The 25705-nt window shown below is 38.4% G+C and overlaps 1 protein-coding gene across 1 annotated transcript in view; it reads left to right on the top strand.

Annotated features, from left to right (window-relative positions):
• FSIP2 (fibrous sheath interacting protein 2) overlaps positions 1–25705 on the top strand; it is a 127782-nt gene that overhangs the window by 55512 nt on the left and 46565 nt on the right. Inside the window, exons 14-15 of the mRNA XM_020886299.2 lie at positions 19962–20019; positions 25100–25136. Of these exons, the coding sequence (XP_020741958.2) occupies positions 19962–20019; positions 25100–25136 (95 nt within the window). The remainder of the gene's footprint in view (positions 1–19961; positions 20020–25099; positions 25137–25705) is intronic.

Raw genomic sequence — 25705 nt, 5'->3', positions numbered from 1 at the left:
AACTTCCAGATGTTCAAGCTGGGTTTAGAAATGGCAGAGGAACCAGAGATCAAATTGCCAATATCTGCTGGATCATCGAAAAAGCAAGAGAGTTCCAGAAAAACATCTATTTCTGCTTTATTGATTATGCCAAAGCCTTCGACTGTGTGGATCACAATAAACTGTGGAATATTCTGAAAGAGATGGGAATACCAAACCACCTGACTTGCCTCTTGGGAAACCTGTATGCAGGTCAGGAAGAAACAGTTAGAATTGGACGTGGAACAACAGACTGGTTCCAAATAGGAAAAGGAGTGTGTCAAGGCTGCATATTTTCACCCTGCTTATTTAACTTATGTGCAGAGTACATCATGAGAAATGCTGGGCTGGAAGAAGCACAAGCTGGAATGAAGATTTCCAGGAGAAATATAAATAACCTCAGATATGCAGATGACACCACCCTTATGGCAGAAAGTGAAGACGAACTAAAAAGCCTCTTGATGAAAGTGAAAGAGGAGAGTGAAAAAGTTGGCTTAAAGCTCAACATTCAGAAAACTAAGATCATGGCATCTGGTCCCATCACCTCATGGGAAATAGATGGGGAAACAGTGGAAACAGTATCAGACTTTATTTTGGGGGGCTCCAAAATCACTGCAGATGGTGACTGCAGCCATGAAATCAAAAGACGTTTACTCCTTGGAAGGAAAGTTATGACCAACCTAGATAGCATATTAAAAAGCAGAGACATTACTTTGCCAACAAAGGTCCATCTAGTCAAGGCTATGGTTTTTCCAGTGGTCATGTATGGATGTGAGAGTTGGACTGTGAAAGAAGCTGTGATGAAAAATTGATGCTTTTGAACTGTGTTGTTGGAGAAGACTCTTGAGAGTCCCTTGGACTGCAAGGAGATCCAACCAGTCCATCCTAAAGGAGATCAGTCCTGGGTGTTCATTGGAAGGACTGATGCTGAAGCTGAAACTCCAGTACTTTGGCCACCTCATGTGAAGAGTTGACTCGTTGGAAAAGACCCTGATGCTGGGAGGGATTGGGGACAGGAGGAGAAGGGGATGACAGAGGGTCAGATGGCTGGATGGCATCACCGACTCGATGGGCATGAGTTTGAGCAGACTCCGGGAGTTTGTGATGGACAGGGAAGCCTGGTGTTCTGTGATTCACGGGGTTGCAAAGAGTCGGATATGACTGAGTGACTGAACTGAACTCTGTGGGGTCACTGCTCCTTTCTTCTGAGTCTTGGTATCACAAGGTTTTCTTTGTACCCTCCAAGACAGGAGTCTGTGTTTCCTCCAATCCTGAGGAAGTCTTATAATCAAATCCCTCTGGGTTTCAAGGTCAGGTTTCCTGGGGAGTCCTAGTCACCTTGGGACCCCCAGGCTTGAATGCTTGATGTGGGGTTCAGAGCCTTTGCAACATTGGGAGAACTTCTTTGGTATTATTGTTCCTAATTTATGGCCCACCTTCCTGGTGGGTATGGATTTGATTTCTTCATGACTGTGCCCCTCATGCTGTCTCACTGACATCTCTTCTTTGTCTTTGGATGTGGGGTATCATTTTTTGGTAGGTTCCAGCATATTCCTGTCAATGGTTGTTCAATAGCTACTTCTACAATTTAAAGATTTTAAATATAGGATCATTTAGCTATTTGTCCTGGTGGTAAGTTATCTTTTTCTAGAAATTGATAAACTTAAGTTTCCAAATGTATTAGCATAAAATTATCCATAGTATATCTCATATATATATACATGCAGTGGTCTGCCATGGGGACAGGGGCTCTGGGTGCAGCAGACTTGGGTATGGCATAAGCCCTCTTGGAAGAGGTCGCCATTAAACCCACCAAAGAGCTGCCAGAACTTACACCAGACTGGGAAATAGACTCTTGGATGGCACAAACAGAACCTCCTGTGCACCAGGACTTGCCTGTGGGTATCCGGGAGTCTCCAGCAGAGATGTGGGTATGGAGTGTACCAGTACATGCATGAGATCTTTTGAGGGAGGTCACCATTATCTTCATTACCTCCACTATAGTTTGTGAAATGGTGAAAAGTCACTCAGTTGTGTCTGACTCTTTGCGACCCCATGGACTATAGCCTACCAGGCTCTTCCTCCATGGGATTTTCCAGGCAAGAATACTGGAGTGGGTTGCCATTTCCTTCTCTAGGAGATCTTCCCAACCCAGGGATTGAACCTGGGTCTCCCACATTGTAGGCTTTACTGCTTTACTCTTCTGAGCCACCAGAGAAGTCTCCACTGTAGTTTGGCCCCAGGTAAATAGCAGGGTGGGAACACAGCTCACCCATCAATAGAAAATTGGATTAAAGGTTTATTGAGCATAGCCCCACCCATCAGAGGAAGATCCAGTTTCCCCCTCAGTCAATCTATCCCATCAGGAGCTTCCATAAGCCTCTTATCCTTCTCCATCAGAGGGCAGACACTCTGAAAACCACAATTACAAAAAACTAACAAATCTAATCGCATGGATCACAGCCTTGTCTAACTCAGTGAAACTATGAGCCATGCCTTGTCAGGCCACTCAAGATGGACAGATCACGGTTAAGAGTTCTGACAAAACATGGTCCACTGGAGAAGGGAATGGCAAACCACTTCAGTATTCTTGCCTTGAGAACCCCATGAACAATATGAAAAGGCAAAAAGATAGGACACTGAAAGATGAACTCCCCAGGTTGGTAGGTACCCAATATGTTACTGGAGATCAGTAGAGAAACAACTCCAGAAAGAATGAAGAGATGGCGCCAAAGCAAAAACAACAGAAAGTTTTGGATGTGACTGGTGATAGAAGCAAGATCCGATGCTGTAAAGAGCAATTCTGCATAGGAACCTGGGATGTTAGGTCCAAGAATCAAAGCAAGTTAGAAGTGGTCAATCAGGAGATAGAGAGTGAACGTTGACATTTTAGGCATGAGCAAACTAAAATGGACTGGAATGGGTGAATTTAACTCAGATGACCATTATATCTACTACTGTGGGCAGGAATTCCTTAGAAGAAATGGAATAGCCATGATAATCAACAAAAGAGTCCGAAAGGCAGTGCATGGATGCAATCTCAAAAATGACAGAATGATCTCTTAACTGCCAAGGCAAATGATTCAATATCACAGTAATCCAAGTCTGTACCCCAACCTGTAATACTGAAGAAGCTGAAGTTGAATGATTCTATGATGACTTACAAGACCTTCTGGAACTAAAACCATAAAAAGATGTCCTTTTCATCATAGGGTACTGGAATGCAAAAGTTGGACGTCAAGAGATACTTGAATTAACAGGCAAGTTTGGTCTTGGTGTATAAAATGAAGTAGGGCAAAGGCTACCAAGAGTTTTGCTAACAGAATGCACTGGTCATAGCAAACACCTTCCAACAACACAAGAGACGGCTGTACACATGGACATTACCAGATGGTCAACAGAAAAATCAGATTGATTATATTCTTTGCAGCCAAAGATGGAAAAGTTCTATACAGTTAGCAAAAAACAAGGCGGGGAGCTTACTGTGGCTCAGATCATGAACTCCTTATCATCAAATTCAGAGTTAAATTGAAGGAAGTAGGGAAAACCACTATACTGTTCAGGTATGACCTAAATCAAATCCCTTATGACTGTACAGTGCAAGTGAGAAATAGATTCAAAAGATTAGATCTGATAGACAGAGTGCCTGAAGAACTATGAATGGTGGTTCATGACGTTGTATAGGAGGCAGTGATCAAAACTATCCCCCCCAAAAAAGAAGGGCAAAATGGCTGTCTGAGGAGGCCTTACAAGTAGCTGAGAAAAGAGAAGTGAAAGGCAAAGGAGAATAGAAAAGATCTATCCATCTGAATGCAGAGATTCAAATAGCAAGGATAGCTAAGAAAACCTTCCTTAGTGATCAGTGCAAAGAAATAGAGGAAAACAATAGAATGGGAAAGACTAGAGATCTCTTCAAGAAAATTAGAGAAACCAAGGGAACATTTCATCCAAAGATGGGTGCAATAAAGGTCAGAAACTGTATGGACCTAACAGAAGGAGAAGATATTAAAAGGTGGCAAGAATACACAGAAAAACTATACCGAAAATATCTTCATGACCTAGATAACCACGATGATGTGATCACTCATCTAGAGCCAGATATCCTGGAATGCGAAGTCAAGTGGGCCTTAGGAAGCATCACTATGAATAAAGCTAATGGAGGTGATAAAATTCCAGCTGATCTGTTTCAAGTGCTAAAAGGTGATGCTGTGAATGTGCTGCATTCAATATGCCAGCAAATTTGGAAAACTCAGCAGTAGCCGCAGGGCTGGAAAAGTTCAGTTTTCATTCCAATCCCAAAGAAAAGCAGTGTCAAAGAGTGTTCAAACTGCTGTACAATTGCACTCATATGCTAGCAAATTAATGCTCAAAATTCTCAAAGCTAGGCTTCAAATGTTTATGAACCAAGAACTTCCAGATGTTCAAGCTGGATTTAGAAAAGGCAGAGGAACCCGAAATCAAATTACCAACATCCGTTGGATCATAGAAAAAGCAAGAGAGTTCCAGAAGAACATCTGTTGCTTCTTCATTGACTATGCTAAAGCCTATGACTGTGTGGATCACAGTCAACTGTAGAAAATTCTTAAAGAGATGAGAATACCAGACCATCTTACCTGCCTCTGAAAAAGTTTTATGTCTGTCAGGAAGCAACAGTTAGAACTGGACGTGGAACAGCAGACTGGTTCCAAATCAGGAAAGGAGTAAGTCAAGTCTATATTGTCACCTTTCTTATTTAACTTATATGCAGAATACATCATGTGAAATACCATGCTGGATGAAGCACAAGCTGGAATGAAGATTGCTAAGAGAGCTATCAATAACCTCAGATAAGCAGATGACACCACCCTTATGGCAGAAAGTGAAGAGGAACAAAAGAGCCTCTTGCTAAAAGTGAAAGAGGAGAATGGAAAACCTGGCTTAAATCTCAACATTCAAAAAACGAAGACCATGGCATCCAGTCCCATCATTTCATGACAAATTATTTTCCTGGGTTCTTTTTCTGATATTTGTTAGTATACAGACACATAACTGATTTTTATATACTGATTTTGTATGTTATATCTTTACCAAATTTGATTATTATTATATCCAACAGTTTTTTGGTCCATTCTTTAGGATTTTCTCTATATAATATTAGGTCATCTGAAAATAGAGATTGTATTACTTCTTTTTTTTCCTTTCTGATTTAGCCATATTTTCTTTTTCTTGACTAGTGGACTTCCAGTACTATGTGAATAAAAGTGCCCAGTTTGCACACTCTTGTTTTGTTCCTAACTTAGAGGGAAAGCTTTCAGATTTTCACTATTGAATATGATGTTGGCTGTGGACTTGTCATGTGCTATTTTTATTATGTTGAGGAACATTCCTTGTGTGCTCAGTTTTTTGAGAATTTGTATCATGAAATGATGTGAATTTCTATCAAATGCTTTTCATGCATCCAGAGATGATCATATAGTTCTTAATTTTCATTTCATTAATCTGGTGTATCACAGGTAACCACTTGCTTATGTTGAACCATTCTTGCATCACAGGGACAAATCACATTTGATCCTGGAATATGTTCCTTTTAACGTGCTATTTAATCAGTTGCTAATGCTTTGTTTTGAATTCTTGCATCCATGTTCATCAGAGATGGTCTTCCCTGTAACTCAGTTGGTAAAGAATCTGCCTGCAATTCAGGAGACCCAGGTTTGGTTCAATCCCTGAATCAGGAAGATCCCGTAGAGAAGGGAATGGCTACCCACTCCTGTATTCTTGCCTGGAGAAGTCCATGGATAGAGGAGCTTGGCAGGCTATAGTCCAAAGGGTCATAAAGAGTCAGACACGACTGAGTAACTTTCACTTTCATCAGGCTATTGGCCTACAGTTCTCTTTTTCTTGTGTATTCTTGTCTGCCATTCATACCTCAGTAATGCTGGCCTTTTATAATGAATTTATAAGTGATTCTCAAGCTTCTGGTTTTTTCCAAAAGAGTTTGATAAGGATTAGTATTAATTCTTATAGTCAAAGCTATGGTTTTTCCTGTAGCTATGTATGGATGTGAGAGTTGGACCATAAAGAAGGCTGAGTGCTGAAGAATTGATGCTTTTGAACTGTGGTGTTGGAGAAGACTCTTGAGAGTCCCTTGGACTGCAAAGAGATCCAACCAGTCCATCCTAAAGGAGATCAGTCCTGGGTGTTCATTGGAAGGACTAATGCTGAAGGTGAAGCTCTGGGCCACCTGATTCAAAGAGCTGACTCATTAGAAAAGACCTTGATGCTAGTAAAGACTGAAGGCAGGAGGAAGAGGGGACGACAGAGAACGGAATGATTGGATGGCATCACCAACTCAATGAACATGAGCATGAGTTTTAATAAGCTCTGGGAGATGGTCAAGGACAGGAAATCCTGGTGTGGTGCATTCCATTGACCATGAACAGTCAGACACGACTCAGCAACTAAACAACAAATATTAATTCGTCTTTAGATGTTTGGTCAGTTCACCAGTGAAACTATCTGGTCCTGGACTTTTCTTTGCTGGAAGGTTTTTTGATTACAGATTCAATGTCCTTGTTAGTAATTGATCTCTCAGATTTTCTGTGTGGTTTTTTTTTTTTTTTTTTTTTAATAATTCCACCTTGGCAAGTTGGATGTGTGTAAGAATTTATCCTGTTTTCCCCTTAATTTGTTGGTATATAATTATTCATGATAGTTTATTATCCTTTGACTTTATGTGGTATTAATTTTAATATTTCCATTTTCATTTATGATTTTGAGTCATTTCTCCTTTTTTTTTCTGTTAAGTCTAGCTATATGTTTGTCTATTTTGTTAATTTTTAAGAAAGAGTATTTATTTTTATAATCTTTCCTATTTTCTTTTGAGGCTGTGTCTCAACACTGATATTTATTGTTTCACCTGTTGTGCTTAGGTTGTTCTGTAATTAGTTCCTTGATATTTTAAAACTAGATTATTTAATTCACATATTTTTTTTCTTCTTAGAATATCAAATAAGGCAACAGACATGACACGATAGGTTTGACTTAATTCACATCTACAGGTTACTACATTCAAAAAAATAGTGAATATACATTCTTTCCAATCATGTATGGAACACTCCGTAGCATAGACCACACACTAAGGTAACCAAACAATATTCAACAAATTTGAGAGAACAGATATTATTTCAAGCATATTTTCTGACCACAATGACATGAAACCAGACATCAACCACAGAAAGAAAAATGGGAAAAGAATGATTACTAATGGAAACTAAACAGCATCATACTAAAAAACCGGTGGACCAATGATGAAATCAAAGAAGAATGCAGAAAATACTTTGAGACAAAAGTGAAATCAAAACCATACAAAATCTATGGGATCCAGCAAAAGCAGTTCTATGTAAAAAACAGCAACAGTGTCACAGATGCAGAAGATATATTTATGGTTTTCAAAGGGGAGAGGGAGGGAGAAGGGACAAATTAAAAGTATGAGATTAACAGATACAAACCATTATACATAAAATAAGCAACAAGGATTTCCTGTATAGCACAGGGAATTTTATTCACTGTTTGTAATATAGAATGGAATATAATCTGAAGAAATACATATAGCTGAATCACTTTACTGTATACCTGAAACTAATGAAATATTATAAATCACACTTCAATAAAAAGAAATAAGGAAAATTTAATAGGCTAAAGAAGTCAAACATTAATTTTTCCACAGATTAAAAAGCAGAGATTGCCAACAAAAGTCTGTCTAGTCAAGGCTAAGGTTTTTCCAGTGGTCATGTATGGATGTGAGAGTTGGACTGTGAAGAAAGCTGAGTGCCAAAGAATTGATGCTTTTGAACTGTGTTGTTGGAGAAGACTCTTGAGAGTCCCTTGGACTGCAAGGAAATCCAACCAGTCCATCCTAAAGGAGATCAGTCCTGGCTGTTCATTGGAAGGACTGATGTTGAAGCTGAAACTCCAATACTTTGGCCACCTCATGCGAAGAGTTGACTCATTGGAAAAGACCCTGATGCTGGGAGGAATTGGGGGCAGGAGGAGAAGGGGATGACAGAGGATGAGATGGCTTGATGGCATCACCAGCTCAATGCACATTGCATGAACTCCTGGAGTTGGTGATGGACAGGGAGGCCTGGTGTGCTACGATTCATGGGGTCACAGAGTCCAACATGACTGAGCAACTGAACTGAACTGAAAGAACATTCTTAACCAAGTTTTTAACTATGTCTTACAAGATTGTGGGATTTTGTTTTTTAATTCCATTATAATAATAGCCTCTATGATAGACATTTTCTTTTTGTACAGCTCAATACTATACATTGTGCTGTAAATTGTTCTGCTTTTTATTGATTTATATATATATTTTACTTTCCCTCACATTGTTTTTCAATAAAGCATCTATCTGTGTATATTTTTAAATTTCTAGTAAATAATTTGGGTATTTATTATTTTTATTTTCCTTAAATTAATATCAGAAAAATATAGCCCTTGAAACTCTCTTAATGAAGTTCAGTTTTCTTCATGTCCAAATATGCATCAATATTTTTTAATCCTTTTATTTATTTTTCATTTTTGGCTGTGCTGGCTCTTCATTGTTGCATGGGCTTTCCTCTAGCTGTGCAACTAGGTGATACTCTCTGGTCACAGTGCGCAGGCTTCTCATTGCAGTGGCTTCTCTTGTTGCAGAGATTGGGCTCTAGGGTACACAGGCTTTGGTAGCTCCAGGGCTCAGTAGTTCCTGGGCTCTAGAGCACATACTTAACAGTCATGACACATGGGCTTAGTTGCTCCATGACATGTGGAATCTGAGCAGGGATCAAACCCATGTCTCCTGCATTGGTGGCTGTATTCTTTACCATTGAGCCACCAGGGAAGCCCACATCATTGTTTTTAAATGTTTCACAGATATATCAAAAAACATTCTCTGAGAAATGTAATGTTTTAATTCATGTGTTGGCAGTCATAAAGTTTCTCTTGGAACTATTCAGCTCTGCCAATTAAACTTGAAATCAGTCGTAGGTAATGTGCAGTCAATAGGCATAGCTTGAGTCTTTCATCAGTTTTGCTTTTGAGAATGTCATATGTAGTTCTTAGCCCAATTATTGCTGAGTTCTTGCTGAGTTTTAAAATTTTCTCTTCTGCTTCATACTTTATGTTTTCAGCTGTTTTTGTTCAGTTGCTAAGTCATGTCCAACTCTGCTCTGACCCATGAACTGCAGCACACCAGGCTTCTCTGTCCTTCACTATCTCCCTGAGTTTGAGTTGGTGATGCCATCCAACCATCACATCCTCTATCGCCCCTTTCTCCTCTTGCCCTCAATCTTTCCCAGCATCAGGGTCTTTTCCAATGAATCATCTCTTCACATCAGGTGGCCAAAGTATTGGGTCTTCAGCTTCAGCATCAGTCCTTCCAGTGAATATTCAGGGTTGATTTCCTTAGGATTAACTAGTTTGATCTCTTTGCTATCCAAGGGACTTTCGAGATACTTCTTCAGCCCCACAGTTCAAAAGCATCAGTTTTTCAGCACTCAGCCTTCTTTATGGTCCAACTCTTACATCCATATATGACTATCAGAAAAACTGTAACTTTGACTATATGGACCTTTGTCGGCCAAGTGATGTCCCTGCTTTTTAATACACTGTCTAGGTTTACCATACCTATTCTTCCGATGAGGAAGTGTCTTTTTAATTTCATGGCTGCAGTCACTGTCTGCATTGATTTTGGAGTCCAAGAAAATTAAATCTGACACTATTTCCACATTTCCCCCATATATTTTCCATGAAAAGCAAATATAGTTAGGCCTATATATTAGCAGGAAGCAAGTAAAGGAAACCACAATTATTTCTGCATTAAGGGGACAGGATGAATAGGATCATAAACAGCCTTCTGATAAGGGAAGGTCTCTCACTCCCATACCTCACTTCAGGTATAGTTTGTAGCTCTCTCTTACTTTCAGAACCTAGAGCAACCCAGAACCAGCAGTGCTGGTTAAATTTTTATTGAATATAGTTGATTTATTATTACTTTCTAGTATACAGCAAAGTGAATCAGTTATACAAATATATATTTCCACTCTTAGTTGGATTCTTTTCCCATATAGGCCTTTGCACATCACAGAGTTTTGAGTTCTTTGTGCTATGCAGTAGTTCCTTATTCATTATCTATTTTATATACAGTAGTGTGTATATGTTAGTCTCCCAAGTTATCCCTTCCCTACCTTTTACCACTGGTAACCATGTGTTTTCTAAATTTGTCACTCTATTTATGTTTTTCACAATGTTCATTTGTACTGTTTTTTTTAGATTCCATATATAAGCAATATATGAAATGTGTCTCTCTAGGTCTGACTTGACTTAGTATGACAATCTCTAGGTCCATCCATGTTGCTGCAAAAGCAATTATTTTGTTTATTTTGTATCTTTGCATTACTGAGTAATGTTCAATTGTATATATTAACCACATCTTCTTTATCCATTGATCATTTGATGAACATTTAGGTTGCTTCCATTTCCTGGCTATTGTAAATAGAGCTGCAGTGAACATTGGGGGTGCATGTATCTTTTTGAATAATGGTTTTCTCTGGATATATGCCCAGGAGTGGGGTTGCTTGATCAAATGGTAAATCTGTTTTTAATTTTTAAGAAACCTCCATACTGTTCTTCCCTAGTTGTTAGTGTATAGGAATGCAAGTTATTTCTGTGCATTAGTTTTGTATCCTGCAACTTTTCCAAATTCATTGAGCCTACTAGGGATCAACTACTAGTTTTCTGGTAGCAGATAGTTTTCTTTATACAGCATCATGTCATCTGCAAACAGTGATAGTTTTACTTCTTTTCCAATTTTTTTGGAACCCTTTTATCTTTCTGATTGCTGTGGCTAAGTCTTCCATACCTCTGTGAATAAAAGTGAAAAAAGTATACATCCTTGTCTCATTCTTGATCTCAGAGGAAATGCTTTCAATTTTTCACCACTGAGAATGAGGTTTGCTGTGCATTTGTCTTATATGGCCTTTATTTCTTGAGGTAGGTTCCTTCCATGCCCACTTTATGGAAAGTTTTTATCATAAATGCATGTTGAATTTTGCCAGAAGCTTTTTATTCATCTATTTAGATCTTCATATGGTTTTTATTCCATTTGTTAATCTGTTTTATAACATTGATTAATTTCAGTTCAGTCGCACAGTCGTGTCTGACTCATTGCAACCTCAGAGGCAGCAGCACGCCAAGCTTCCATTTCCATCACCAACTCCTGGAACTTACTCAAACACATCTTCATTGAGTCAGTGATGACATCCAACCATCTGACCTCTGTCATCCCCTTCTCCTCCCGCCTTCAATTTTTCGTAGCATCAGGGTCTTTTCCAATGAGTAAGCTCTTTGCACCAGGTGGCCAAAGTATTGGAGTTTTAACTTCAACATCAGTCCTTCCAGTGAACACCCAGGACTGATTTCCCTTAGGATGGACTGGTTGGATCTCCTGGAAGTACAAGGAGCTCTCAAGAGTCTTCTCCAACACCACAGTTCAAAAGCATCAATTCTTCTGTGCTCAGTGTTCTTTATAGTCAAACTCTCACATCCATCCATGCCTAATGGTAAAACCATAGCCTTGACTAGGCGGACCTTTGTTGACAAAGTAATGTCTCTGCTTTTTAATAAGCTGTCTAGGTTTGTCATAACTTTCCTTCCAAGGAGTAAGCATCTTTTAATTTCATGGCTACAATCACCATCTGCAGTGATTTTGGAGCCCAGAAAAATAAAGTCTGACACTGTTTTCACTGTTTCCCCATCTATCTGCCATGAAGTGATGGGACTGGATGCCATGATCTTAGTTTTCTGAATGCATTTCTTATGATGTACTCTGCATATAAGTTAAATAAGCAGGGTGACAATATACAGCCTTGACATACTCCTTTTCCTATTTGGAACCAATCTGTTGTTCCATGTCCAGTTCTAATTGTTGCTTCCTGACCTGCATACAGGTTTCTCAAGAGGCAGGTCAGGTGGTCTGGTATTCCCATCTCTTTCAGAATTTTCCACAGTTTATTGTGATGCACATAGTCAAAGGCTTTGGCATAGTCAATAAAACAGAAATAGATGTTTTCTGGGATTCTCTTGCTTTTTTGATGATCTAGTGGATGTTGGCAATTGTATCTCTGGTTCCTCTGCCTTTTCTAAAACCAGCTTGAACATCTGGAAGTTCATGGTTCACATATTGCTAAAGCCTGGCTTGGAGAATTTTGAGCATTACTTTACTAGCATGTGAGATGAGGGCAATTGTGTGGTAGTTTGAGCATTCTTTGGCACTGCCTCTTTGGGATTGGGATGAGAACTGATCTTTTCCAGTCCTGTGGCCACTGCTGAGTTCTCCAAATTTGCTGACATATTGAGTGCAGCATTTTCACAGCATCATCTTTCAGGATTTGAAATAGCTCAACTGGAATTCCATCACATCCACTAGCTTTGTTCGTAGTGATGCTTCCTAAAGCCCACCTGACTTCACATTCCAGGATGTCTGGCTCTAGGTAAGTGATCACACCATCGTGATTATCTGGGTCATGAAGATCTCTTTTGTAAAGTTCTTCTGTTCTTCTCTTTTGCCACTTCTTCCTAGTATCTTCTGCTTCTGTTAGGTCCATACCATTTCTGTCCTTTATTGAGTCCATCTTTGCATGAAATGTTCCCTTGGTATTTCTAATTTTCTTGAAGATATCTCTGGTTTTTCCTATTCTATTGTTTTCCTCTATTTCTTAGCATTAATCACTAAGAAAGGCTTTCTTATCTCTCCTTGCTATTCTTTGGGACTCTGCATTCAAATTAGTATATCTTTGCTTTTCTCCTTTGCTTTTTGCTTCTCTTCTCTTCACAGCTATTTGTAAGGCCTCCTCAGACAGGCATTTTGCTTTTTTGCATTTCTTTTTCTTGGGGATGGTCTTGATTCCTATCTCCTGTAAACTGTCATGAACCTCTGTCCATAGTTCATCAGGCACTCTGTCTATCAGATCTAGTCCCTTAAATCTATTTCTCACTTCCACTGTACAATCATCATAAGAGATTTGATTTAGGTCATATCTGAATGGTCTAGTTGTTTTCTCCACTTTCTTCAATTTAAGTCTCAATTTGGCAATAAGGAGTTCATGATCTGAGCCGCAGTCAGCTCCCGGTCTTGTTTTTTTTTTTTTTTTTTTTTAATTTTTATTAGTTGGAGGCTAATTACTTTACATCATTACAGTAGTTTTTGTTATACATTGAAATGAATTAGCCATGGATTTACATGTATTCCCCATCCCAGTCCCCCCTCCCACCTCCCTCTCCACCCGATCCCTCTGGGTCTTCTAGTGCACCAGGCCCGAGCACTTGTCTCATGTACCCAACCTGGGCAGGTTATCTGTTTCACCCTAGATAATATACATGTTTCAATGCTGTTCTCTTGAAACATCCCACCCTCGCCTTCTCCCAGAGTCCACAAGTCTGTTCTATACATCTGAGTCTCTTTCTCTGTTTTGCATATAGGGTTATCGTTACCATCTTTCTAAAGTCCATATATATGTGTTAGTATACTGTAATGGTCTTTATCTTTTTTTGCTGACCCTATAGAGCTTCACCATCTTTGGCTGCAAAGCATATAATCAGTCTGATTTCGGTGTTGACCATCTGGTGATGTCCATGTGTAGAGTCTTCTCTTGTGTTGTGGGAAGAGGGTGTTTGCTATGGCTAGTGCATTCTCTTGGCAAAACTCTCTATTAGTCTTTGCCCTGCTTCATTTTGTACTCCAAGGACAAATGTGCCTGTTAATCCAGGTGTTTCTTGACTTCCTACTTTTTCATTCCAGTCCCCTATAATGAAAAGGACATCTTTTTTTGGGTGTTAGTTCTAAAAGGTCTTGGTGATCTTCATAGAACCGTTAAACTTCAGCTACTTCAGCATTACTGATGGGGGCATAGACTTTGATTACCTTGAAATTGAACGGTTTGCCTTGGAAACGAACAGAGATCATTCTGTCATTTTTGAGATTGCATCCAATACTGCCTTTTGGACTCTTTTGTTGACTATGATGGCTACTCCATTTCTTCTAAGGGATTCCTGCCCACAGTAGAAGATATAATGGCCATCTGAGTTAAATTCACCCATTCCAGTCCGTCTTATTTCGCTGATTCCTAGAATGTCAATGTTCACGCTTGCCATCTCCTGTTTGACCCCTTCTAATTTGCCTTGATTCATGGACCTAACATTCCAGGTTCCTATGCAATATTGTACTTTACATCATCGGACCTTGCTTCTGTCACCATTCACATTCACAACTGGATGTTGTTTTTGCTTTGGCCACATCCCTTCATTCTTTCTGGAGTTATTTCTCCACTGATCTCCAGTAGCAAATTGGGCACCTAGCGATCTGGAAAGGCCATCTTTCAGTGCCGTATCTTTTTGCCTTTTCATACTATTCATGGGATTCTCAAGGCAAGAATACTGAAGTGGTTTGCCGTTCCCTTCTCCAGTGGACCACATTCTGTCAGACCTCTCCACCATGACCTGTCCATCTTGGGTGGCCCCACACGACATGGCTTAGTTTCATTGAGTTAGACAAGACTGTGGTCCATGTGACCAAATCGGCTAGTTGTCTGTAATTGTAGTTGCTTCTTTACCTGCATACAGATTTCTCAGGAGGCAGGGAAGGTAGTCTGGTATTCTCAACTCTATAAGAATTTTCCAGTTTGTTGTGATTCACACAGTCAGATGATTTGACCAAGTCAATAAAACAGAAGTAGATGTTTTTCTGGAACTCTCTTGATTTTTTGATGACCCAGCAAATGTTGGCAATTTGATCTCTGGTTCCTTTGCCCTTTCTAAACCCAGCTTGAACATCTGGGCCATATCCAGGTTTATCTTGGTAAACTGAGTCTCTTATATTGTGTAGTGACCTTTATCATGAGTCATACTTTCTGTTTTAAATTCACCTTGTCTAATATTAATATAGTTGTATACACTTTCAATCTTTAATGTTTAGATGTAGCTCTTAAAAATATTTCTGGATTTTCCTTCATGTTATTCAGTATTAGCATTTCTGACTTTTAACTGAAGTAAACTAGTTATATTTACGTTAATTATAGATCTTTGGGAGATTTTTCCTTCCTTTGCCTGAAGTTGATTCTCCTTTTTAATATATGCACAATATATGTGTTTAAATAAGCATAATATATATATTTTTAATTTATTATTTCCTCCTTTCTTTTAGAATATTAAATGTATTTTAAATACAGTTTTCTCTCTACTGTTTTGAAAATGTATATTTCTTTTGACAATTATCCTTAAATTTTAACACGTATACATAAAGTTAGAATATTTCAAAGTGGATATATTTTACTTCTAATGACAATCTCATATTTCTCTAATAATTTATCAAGTAAAGCATTCAAAATTAAACTACTTTCCTCTTTTTCATACAGTCAAGTTGTATTTATATTTACTCATATTTATCATTTTGTTGTTGTTCATCATTCCTTTTTGCATTTCATACTTTATGGAATCACCTTCATTCTTCCTAAAGTATATCAGTTCTTTAGAAATGTTATAAATGAATATATTTTGTTAGTAAACTCTGATTTTATTTGATAGAACTGTATTTTATTTGTTATAGGATTTAATTAATTATGGCTGAGTATACCAGTTCTCAGTTTTTTTTTTAACACTTTAAGAAGATTGTTCTACTTAAATGATTTACATTCCATGCTACTTAATTTCATGTAATCAAAGAGTGATCATCCATCTCCCTGACCTTCCCACCCCCTGCCACACACACCACACCACAGGCTGCTTTTAAGATCTTGCTGCACTTTAGTATCACTATGATGAGCAGTTCCAGATGTGTATCAGCTATATTTCTCTCCTATATTGCCTCTTCTCATTTTATTTTTTTCTCCTAAAATTCCAAATATGTATGTATGTATGTATGTATGTATGCATGCATGTGTCTGTGTGTCTGTATTTCCCTTTCTACTTCTTCATCCTCTAAAAACCACTGTATTTTCCATTTCTCTCTATAGCGTTCTGGTTAATTTCTTGAGTTTGTCTTCCATTTCAACCATTCTCTCTTCAGTTATATCTATTTTACTATTATATTAATTCAATACACTTTTAGTTTATAGAATAAACATATACATTTTACATATTATAAATATGTACTTTGTATTTATTTAATATATATTTTAATATGTAAAGTATATTTTATATGTTATAAAATTTCTCATTTTCCAGATTTGACTGGATTTTTTTGATAGGTTCTATGATTTCCAATTACTTCTTTATGTATTTAAACATATGAAATACATATATTTTATATATCTGATAATTCAGATATATGAAATCTTTGAGGTCTAATTTTAATATTTCTTTTTCCTGATAAAAGGCACATTGATTTTTTTTTTTAATTTGTCTATGTGTATGACAGGGATGTGTTGTTACATATTAGCTCATTTATGACAGAATTCTATATTTTGATAGGATGTATTACTATGTAGAAACTCAAACTGCACACATTAAATATGTACAGCTCTTGGAATATTATGCTTCAGTAAAGCTGTTAATTTTTTAATATACTTCTAGGCATCTGGGAGAGCTATAAGAACAGGTTCATTTTAAATTAATTTCTCATTTGGAGGTTTGTGGACCATAAAGTGAATTTACACCTGAAAATCACATAAGAGATAATCTGTGGTTGTGAATTATTAAGATATATTTTTATTTTCTCCTTTTCTCCCTCTTCCACACTGATACCAAGGCATAATGTGTTTCTGCCTTGGTATCATGTGCATCTCTGTGCCACAAATTTTTTTTAAAGACAGCTCTTTCACCAAGCGTGTAGCTCTGTGGAATCCAATTTGTTTTTATAAGCTCTAGGTTTCAATTTCCCATATGACTTGAGCCTGATATATTTTAATTCCCTGGCTCTCCATTAAGTTTGCAGTTATGGCCGATGGGCAGAGGGCAGGTATCAGCTTCAACATTTCCTTATAGTTCTATATTTATGTTCCCCCAGTTTTTTACTCTAAAAGACTTCTCTTTCCTACTTGAAACCTTAGCATTTTAAAGAAGATAGCTATAATGTTTTATACAGAATTCTAGGAAAATATTTCAATTTACTACAGCATATTAATGAAAACCATAGAAGAGTTTTTTTCTTTTATTTTGCTTTTAAAATTGTATTATCCTCACACTTAATTTCTCAGTTATATGAAATCTTTTTTTTTTTTCTTTTTTTTAAATTTTTATTAGTTGGAGGCTAATTACTTTACATCATTACAGTAGTTTTTGTTATACATTGATATGAATTAGCCCTGGATTTACCTGTATTCCCCATCCCAGTCCCCCCTCCCACCTCCCTCTCCACCCGATCCCTCTGGGTCTTCCCAGTGCACCAGGCCCGAGCACTTGTCTCATGTACCCAACCTGAGTTGAAATACTACTTCTCAGAATCTGAACACACACAACAAATATATCTACACAAACTCAAAAAGGTCCGTTGGATTTAAGTAAGACTTTTTATATACATCATTGTTACCTATTTGTTACTCATTCATTGGGAGAAACAAGAATTACCACTTAAACTTGACTTTGAACAGGCTCTAATTACTAATACTTTTCTGTATCCAACACATTCTTTTTGTCTAAAATTTTTATTCATTTCTACATTTGCATAATTAACAAACACTAAATCCACTGTGCCTGTAGAGATGTATATAAAAACTCCCTGTCACCTGTATCCAGAATCTTTACTATTAGGTTGGTACAAAAGCAGCTGCGGTTTCAGACCATGAATTTTAAATCATTATAATTAGGCTCAAGCACATCTTTATTAATCAAAATAGGAGCCATTATAATCAACACATTTTTGCCAATAAGAAATAAGTTGGTTTATTTCTGTAATGCAAAAATCCATGCTCCAGGATTGAATGAACTCTTGGAAAGCATTTTCTGTCTCCTGCTGATTATGGAAGCATTTTCCCTGCAAAAACTTGTCAAGATGCTTGAAGTGGCAGTCAGTTGGCAGGAGGTCAGGTGAATATGGCAGATGAGGCAAAACTTCATAGCCTAATTCATTCAACTTTTGAAGTATTGGTTGTGTATTGTGCAGTAGGGCATTGTTGTGGAGGATAATTGCAGCTGGGTGTTGTTGTGAATAAGAATTGGGCCTATTCTGTTGACCAATACCAGCTGCAGGTGTTGCAGTTTTTGGTGCATCTCATCGATTTCCTGAGCATACTTCTCAGATGTCATGGTTTCGCTGGGATTCAGAAAGCTGTAGTGAATCAGAAGGTCATCAGACCACCAAACAATGACCATCACTTCTTTTTTTTTTTTTTTTTTTTTTTTGATGCAAGTTTGACTTTGGGAAGTGGTTCAGAGCTTCTTCTTCGTCCAGCCGTTGAGCTGGTCATTGACAGTTGTATGAAATCCACTTTTCTTCACATGTCACACTCTGATAGAGAAATGGTTCATTGTTTTGTGCAGAATAAGAGAAGATGACACTTCATAACAACGATCTTTTGATTTGTGGTCAGTTCATGAGGCACTCACTTTTCAAGGTTTTACACCTTTGCAATTTGCTTCAAATGCCAAATGGCTGTAGAATGTAGTTCTTTGGCAATTTCTCATGTCATTGTTAAGAGGGTCAGCTTCAATGACTGCTTTCTATTGGTTGTTGTCAGCTTCCAATGGCCAGCCACTATTCTCCTCATCCAAAGTTCTCATCTCCTTTGCAAAACTTCTTGAACCACTACTACTGCAGTGTACATTCATTAGCAGTTCCTGAGTCAAATACATGTTGCTGTTGTGAATTTTTTCCCCTGCCTTATGACCCATTTTGAACTCAAATAAGAAAATTGCTCCAATTTGCTTTTTATCTAACATCATTTTTATAGTCTAAAATAGCAGCAAGTAACAAATAACTAGCAAAAAAAAAATAAAATAAAGTGAGAAATGTGCATTAAAAGGATGTATATCAGTTATAACCACATTTATTTAAGAATGGATTCCATGATCAAACTGTAAAGTTCAATGTTAAACCTCAATTACTTTTGCACCAACTTAACAAAACCCAGTAATGGAATCTTACTTACTACATTATATACAAGGCAAATTAGATGACATTTGAGTGAGAGAAGACTAATGGCCAACAAATCAATGAATAAATTTCCAGGAAACATTAATAGTATTCTCAAAACATGAATATTGGGGATATAGGGTTGGGTTTCTATCGTACTCAGGAGGACAGAAGAGCAGACCTTCAGTCTCAGCGCAGCACAGTGAGTTTACAGTGGGGCCGGCAGAACGCTCTAGGAGCACTGGAGCAGTGTCCACGCTGTGTGTGCTTAGCTGCTATGTCCGGCTCTTGCGCCCCCATAGACGGGAGCCCACCGGGCTCCTGTGTCCACGGGATTCTACAGGCAAGAATACTGGAGTGGCTTGCCATTTCCTTCTCCAGGGGATCTTCCCAACCCAGGAATTGAACCCAGGTCTCCTGCATTGCAGGCAGACTTTTTAACAGCTGAGCTATGAGGCAAGTCCCAATATTCATTTACTTAGTTCCAAAGAAGTTAGAAGAGTTAACATAAGCTGAATGAGACCAAAAAGATAAGTTAAAAGAGGACATAGGGTGCTCCAGACAGAGGAAATGGCAAAACAAGGGCCCAGAGACATGGAAAATACGATACACTTAAGAAGTAAGTAATTCTGTGCCTCTGATTCATAGAATATATATGGAAGACTTGCCAGTGAGGACACTAGAGAGACATCAGATTTTACGATACATCTTATGCCTTGCTAAGGAATTTAGACTTCATTGTGGAGAGTCCCTGGAGGCTTTTAAACAAGACTGATAACAGAAAAAAGACCTATTAAAGGACATGAATTGCCATTTTAAGGGAAGGATGCAAACTAATTGTTCTTTTTCTGCTAAATAGGACTTCAGGCTCCTGCCACAGCCCACGGTATCTTCCCTTCTTGTGTTTTCTCAAATACGTAAGTATCTAAGAATGTTAATATATAATTATAAATTAGTATTCTAAGAAGTACATGAGTGATGTTAAAAAGCAAATAATTGTATGGGATCCTCCATTGTAGTTCTACTTAGATTTAGTAAACTGATATATTTTGCAAATTCTCATCACTAAGGTTAAATTGTAAAGTAGACAAGTGAATATTGTTCCATTTCCTTCTCTATTTCCTTACCCCACTGTGGCTCTACACTCACCCTATATTTAGAGTCTTCATGCCACTTTCAAATATGACCTCTTCTCTTCAGGTAGCTTTCCAGAATCTAGACTTATCTCTTTGCCTTTATCCCCTTTTAAACATTTACCTTTCCTTGAACCTTTTGAGATTACAGACTTCCTAAATATGGTAGATTAGTTTTAATTTTTAAACTTTTAATTAGTCATTCTTACCCTAAAATATGTTTGCCATATAATCCAAAATAATAATCTCTAGTGATGGAACTTGCCAGACTTTGAAAAAGAGATTTGGGGTACCTCAGGGGTTTTTATTCCTCAAACTGGTGGTGATCAGTTTCTGTTGGTATTTAGATAAGGCTTTCTCAATGTTAGAGCTGAGAGACTATCATTTTAGACCCAACACTGTTACCTTTAAAAAAAAAAAAAGCAATTACCCAAATAAGATCCAGCTTCAGTTCAGTTCAGTCGCTCAGTCGTTTCCAACTCTTTGTGACCCCATGAACCACAGCCAGGCCTCCCTGTCCATCACAAACTCCCGGAGTTTACTCAAGCTCATGTCCATCAAGTTGGTGATGCCATCCAGCCATCTCATCCCCTGTCGTCCCCTTCTCCTCCTGCCCCCAATCCCTCCCAGCATCAGGGTCTTTTCCAATAAGTCATCTCTTCACATGAGGTGGCCAAAGTATTGGAGTTTCAGCTTCAGTATCAGTCCTTCCAATGCACACCCAGGACTGATCTCCTTTAGAATGGACTGGTTGGATCTCCTTACAGTCCAAGGGACTCTCAAGAGTCTTCTCCAGCACCACAGTTCAAAAGCATCAATTCTTCAGCACTCAGATTTTTTCACAGTCCAGCTCTCACATCCATACATGACCACTGGAAAAACCATAGCCTTGACTAGACAGACCTTTGTTGGCAAAGTAATGTCTCTGCTTTTTAATATGCCATCTAGGTTGGTCATAGCTTTCCTTCCAAGGAGTAAACGTCTTTTAATTTCATGGCTGCAGTCACCATCTGCAGTGATTTTGGAGCCCAGAAAAATAAAGTCTGACACTGTTTCCACTGTTTCCCCATCTATTTCCCATGAAGTGATGGGACCAGGTGCCATGATCTTAGTTTTCTGAATGGTGAGCTTTAAGCCAACTTTTTCACTCTCTTTCACTTTCATCAAGAGGCTCTTTAGTTCTTATTCACTTTCTGCCATAAGGGTGGTGTCATCTGCATATCTGAGGTTTTTGATATTTCTCCCAGCAATCTTGATTGTAGCTTATGCTTCTTCCAGCCCCGTGTTTCTCATGATGTATTCTACATATAAGTTAAATAACAGGGTGACAATATGCAGCCTTGACATACTCCTTTTCCTATTTGGAAACAGCCTGTTGTCCCATGTCCAGTTCTAACTATTGCTTCCTGACCTGCATACAGGTTTCTCAAGAGGCAGGTCAGGTGGTCTGGTATTCCCATCTCTTTCAGAATTTCCCACAGTTTATTGTGATTCACACAGTCAAAGGCTTTGGCATAGTCAATAAAACAGAAATAGATGTTTTTCTCTTGCTTTTTCGATAATCCAGCGGATGTTGGCAATTTGATATCTGGTTCCTCTGCCTTTTCTAAAACCAGCTTCAACATCTAGAAGTTCATGGTTCACATATTGCTGAAGATTGGCTTGGAGAATTTTGAGCATTACTTTACTAGTGTGTGAGATAAGTGCAATTGTGTGATAGTTTGAGCTTTCTTTGGGATTGGAATGAAAATTGACCTTTTCCAGTCCTGTGACCACTGCTCTATTTTCCAAATTTGCTGACATATTGAGTGCAGCACTTTCACAGCATCATCTTTCAGGATTTGAAATAGCATCACTTCCACTAGCTTTGTTCGTAGTGATGCTTTCTAAGGCCTACTTGACCTCACATTCCAGGATGTCTGGCTCTAGGTAAGTCATCACCCCATCGTAATTATCTGGGCCATGAAGATCTTTTTTAGACAGTTCTTCTGTGTTTTCTTTCCACCTCTTCTTAATATCTTCTGCTTCTGTTAGGTCCATACCATTTCTGCCCTTTATCAAACCCATCTTTGCCTGAAATGTTCCCTTGGTATCTCTAATTTTCTTGAAGAAATCTCTAGTCTTTCCCATTCTGTTGCACCTAAAGCTGGTTAGATGGTACTGAATTCTGTTAGCTTTTGCTTGTCTGTAAAGCTCTTGACTTCTCCTTCAAATGTGAACAAGGGCCTTGTTGGGTGGAGTATTCTTGCTTGTGGGTTTTTCCCATCTGTTACTTTAAATATATCATGCCACTCCCTCTGACTACAGAGTTTCTTCTGACAAATCAGCTGATAACCTTTTGCAGACTCCCTTGTAAGTTATTTGTTGCTTTTCCCTTGCTGCCTTAATTATTTTCTCTGTCTTAAAGTTTTATCAGTCTGGTATGTGTCTCTGTGCACTCCTCCCTGTGTTTATTCTACATGGGACTCTGCACTTCCTGGACTTGAGTGTTTTCTTTCCCATGTTAGGGATTTTTCCAGCTATTGTCTTCTCAGATATCTTCCCAGGCCCTTTCTCCTCTTCCTGGGACCCCTGTAATTGGAGTGTTGGAGTGTTTAATATCCCAGAAATCACTTAGACTCTTGTTTCTTTTCATTCTTCTTTCCTTATTTGTTCTGCAGCAGTGATTTCCACCAGTCTGTCTTCCAACTTACTTATTTATCCTTCTGCCTCATTTATTCTGCTATTGATTCCTTCTAGTGTATTTTTTATTTTAGTTATTTTATCTCTGTTCTTTAAATCTTCTAGTGCTTTATCTTCTCAGTGTATACCTCCATTCTTTTTCCAAGATCTTGGATCATCTTTGCTAACATTATTCTGTATTTTCTTTCAGGTAGATTACCTATCTCTACATCACTTACTTGTTCTTCTGGGGTTTCATCTTGTTTCTTCATCTAGAACATATTTCTCTGATGGCTCATTTTGTTTCACTTTCTGTGTTTGTGGTTTGTGTTCCACAGGCTGTAGGATCATAGTTCTTGCTTCTGCTGTCTGTCCCTGGTGAGTGAGGTCAGTCCAGGAGCTTGTGCAGTCTTCCTGTTGGGAGGGACTGGTACCTGCCCACTGGTGGGTGGTGCTGGATTTTGTGCCCGTGGTGGACAGGGCCGTGCCACGGGGTTCAGGACAGCTTTAGCCAGCCTCTCTGTTGATGAGTGGGGCTGTGTTCCCATCTTGTTGGTTGTTTGGCCTGAAGCCTGAAGGCTGTTGGATAGGGCCAACTCTCAGTGCCAAAATGGTGACCTCCTGGAGAGCTCACACTGAGGAATATTTCCTGGGACTTCCGCCAACTCCAAGGAGACCTTTCAAGACCCACAAGTAGGTTTGGCCCAGGTTCCTATGGGGATACTGCCTTGTTCTGGGTCCTAGTGCATGTGAAACCTTGCATGCACCTTCCAAGAGTGGAGTCTCTGCTTGCCCTAGTCCTGGGGCTTCTGCAGTCAAGCCCTGCTGGCCTTTAAACCAAATTCCGTGGGGTCTCCTACTTGTGATGCTAGACCCCTAGGCAGGGAAGCCTGATGTGGGGCTCAGAACTCTCAGACCTCTGGGAGAAACTGCAATATGTTTCAAGTCTGTGGGTCACCAACCCAGTGTATATGGGATTTGATTATCTCACAGAAGCACACTTACTGTCTCATTGTGGCTTCTGCTATGTCTTTAGATGTAGAATACCTTTTTTCTCATAGATCTAGTCTTTTCTGTGGATGATTGTTCAGCAGTTAGTTGCCTCTTTGGTGTTTTTTGTGAGAGAAGATAAGCTCAAGTCCTTCTACTCTGCCATCTCATCACCCTTCTGAAAGCATCTATTTAACTGTACACATGTTCTCCAGAGATCTTGGGAGAATCCAGTTTATGAGCAAGTGAACACTGAGTTCATTCCAAATCTGTTTCCTTTGCATGTGACCTCACAGGTCAGAGACACTCATTGCTGTTGGAGCAGGAGCCCATATCTCATCACTGCAAACTCAATGTCTCATTACCCAACACAAACTCAGTGCCTGATTTTATAATGTAAAGTACAGGACTAGAAAAAGTAAAAAAGGTGTATCAATTTTATTATAAGTATTTAGGAAAAAGATAAGCAAAGGGCCTATATTGAAATACATGAAAATAAACACCTGAAATATACAAAAATAAGTAAGAACTAAATCTTAGATTTTGTTTTATTAGCTGTTCTATAATTTTCATTGAGTTCTTGTTACCAGTGAGAAAATTGCATTGTTGACTTTATTATCAAGATAAAAATCTGACTAGAATAAATGATAGAATATTGTCATACATAGAAAAGGGCTACATCTAAATTTGTATTTAAGAGGGTTATAAATGTATTATTTTAACCCATGGTTATTGAACAGTTATCACATAATTCCTTGCTGTTTGATGAAAGCATGAATAAAACTATGGGATTTGAAAGGGTAAGTAAAGGATTATCTGAAGCTCTGGTCAAGTGTCTTGCCACTTCATGCTGCCTTTTAGCAAACATGAAGGACTAGCTTACCTTCTCCCTCCAAGTCTGTGTCCTTTCTCAGAGGACCACACAGCAGGAATGTCTAAGGTGAGTCAGAAGTAGAATTTTCAAATAGACATTTTTCTGCAACAGCTATAATTCTGCTTCTGAGTATTAAGGCATATGGGCCAGTATCAAAGAAGGAAGAGAAACAGGTGGTGGGGGATGGAAGTACAGTTTATTCTTCTGAATTTCTGTTAAAAAATTCTTTCAGATATAAAGAGAAAAAAACTGATTCAGTGATTATAAGTTTTGGAAAAAACTACATAAATTCTTGACCCTAAATAATAACAAAATTATCAACCTTTCTTGACTTTACAGAAAACAGCATCTCCTACAAAACTACTTGCAAGAAAAAGTATGTATCATAAAACTCATTGATAAAGCAGCATATTAATGATAATTTTAAATGTTTCATAGTAGAAAAAAAACTATGAAATCATTTACTGATATTAATGTCCCTCTTTGCCCATTTTTTCTTCTTTAAAGTTCACTTTCAGTTAATTCTTAGATTTTGCAGTAAGGTTCTCATAAAAAGATAATTTTGCCCATTCAGGAAGAGGTCTCATGGAGATGGGCAGGAAGTCAAGGGAGGAGCATTCAGGGACCTAGCCATTATAAGAATAGTGTCAAATAACCATAAACCCATTCTTTCATGGAAGCCACTACATATCACTTTGCAGACTCGGCTCATGAGTTGGGATGCCTGGATTTGTCCCGAGTCAGTTTGGTGGGAAGGGACCTAATCACCTAAGAACAAAACATATTAGGAATAGCTTTCTTTCATATGTCATACTTAGCCTAAGAATAATGCCGGAGCCTGCCGGCAAATGAACCGGTCACGGGCGCAATCGCCAAAATACCTGAGAAATAAAGACTCGGAAAGATGGGGTTGAGAGGGACGGAGTCAGCTCTCGACTGAAACCG

The sequence above is a fragment of the Odocoileus virginianus genome, chromosome 13 (genome assembly GCF_023699985.2).
Source record: "Odocoileus virginianus isolate 20LAN1187 ecotype Illinois chromosome 13, Ovbor_1.2, whole genome shotgun sequence".
Taxonomy (NCBI): domain Eukaryota; kingdom Metazoa; phylum Chordata; class Mammalia; order Artiodactyla; family Cervidae; genus Odocoileus; species Odocoileus virginianus.
Note: the sequence above shows the minus strand (reverse complement) of the source record. Positions and strands in the feature narration are given on the sequence as shown.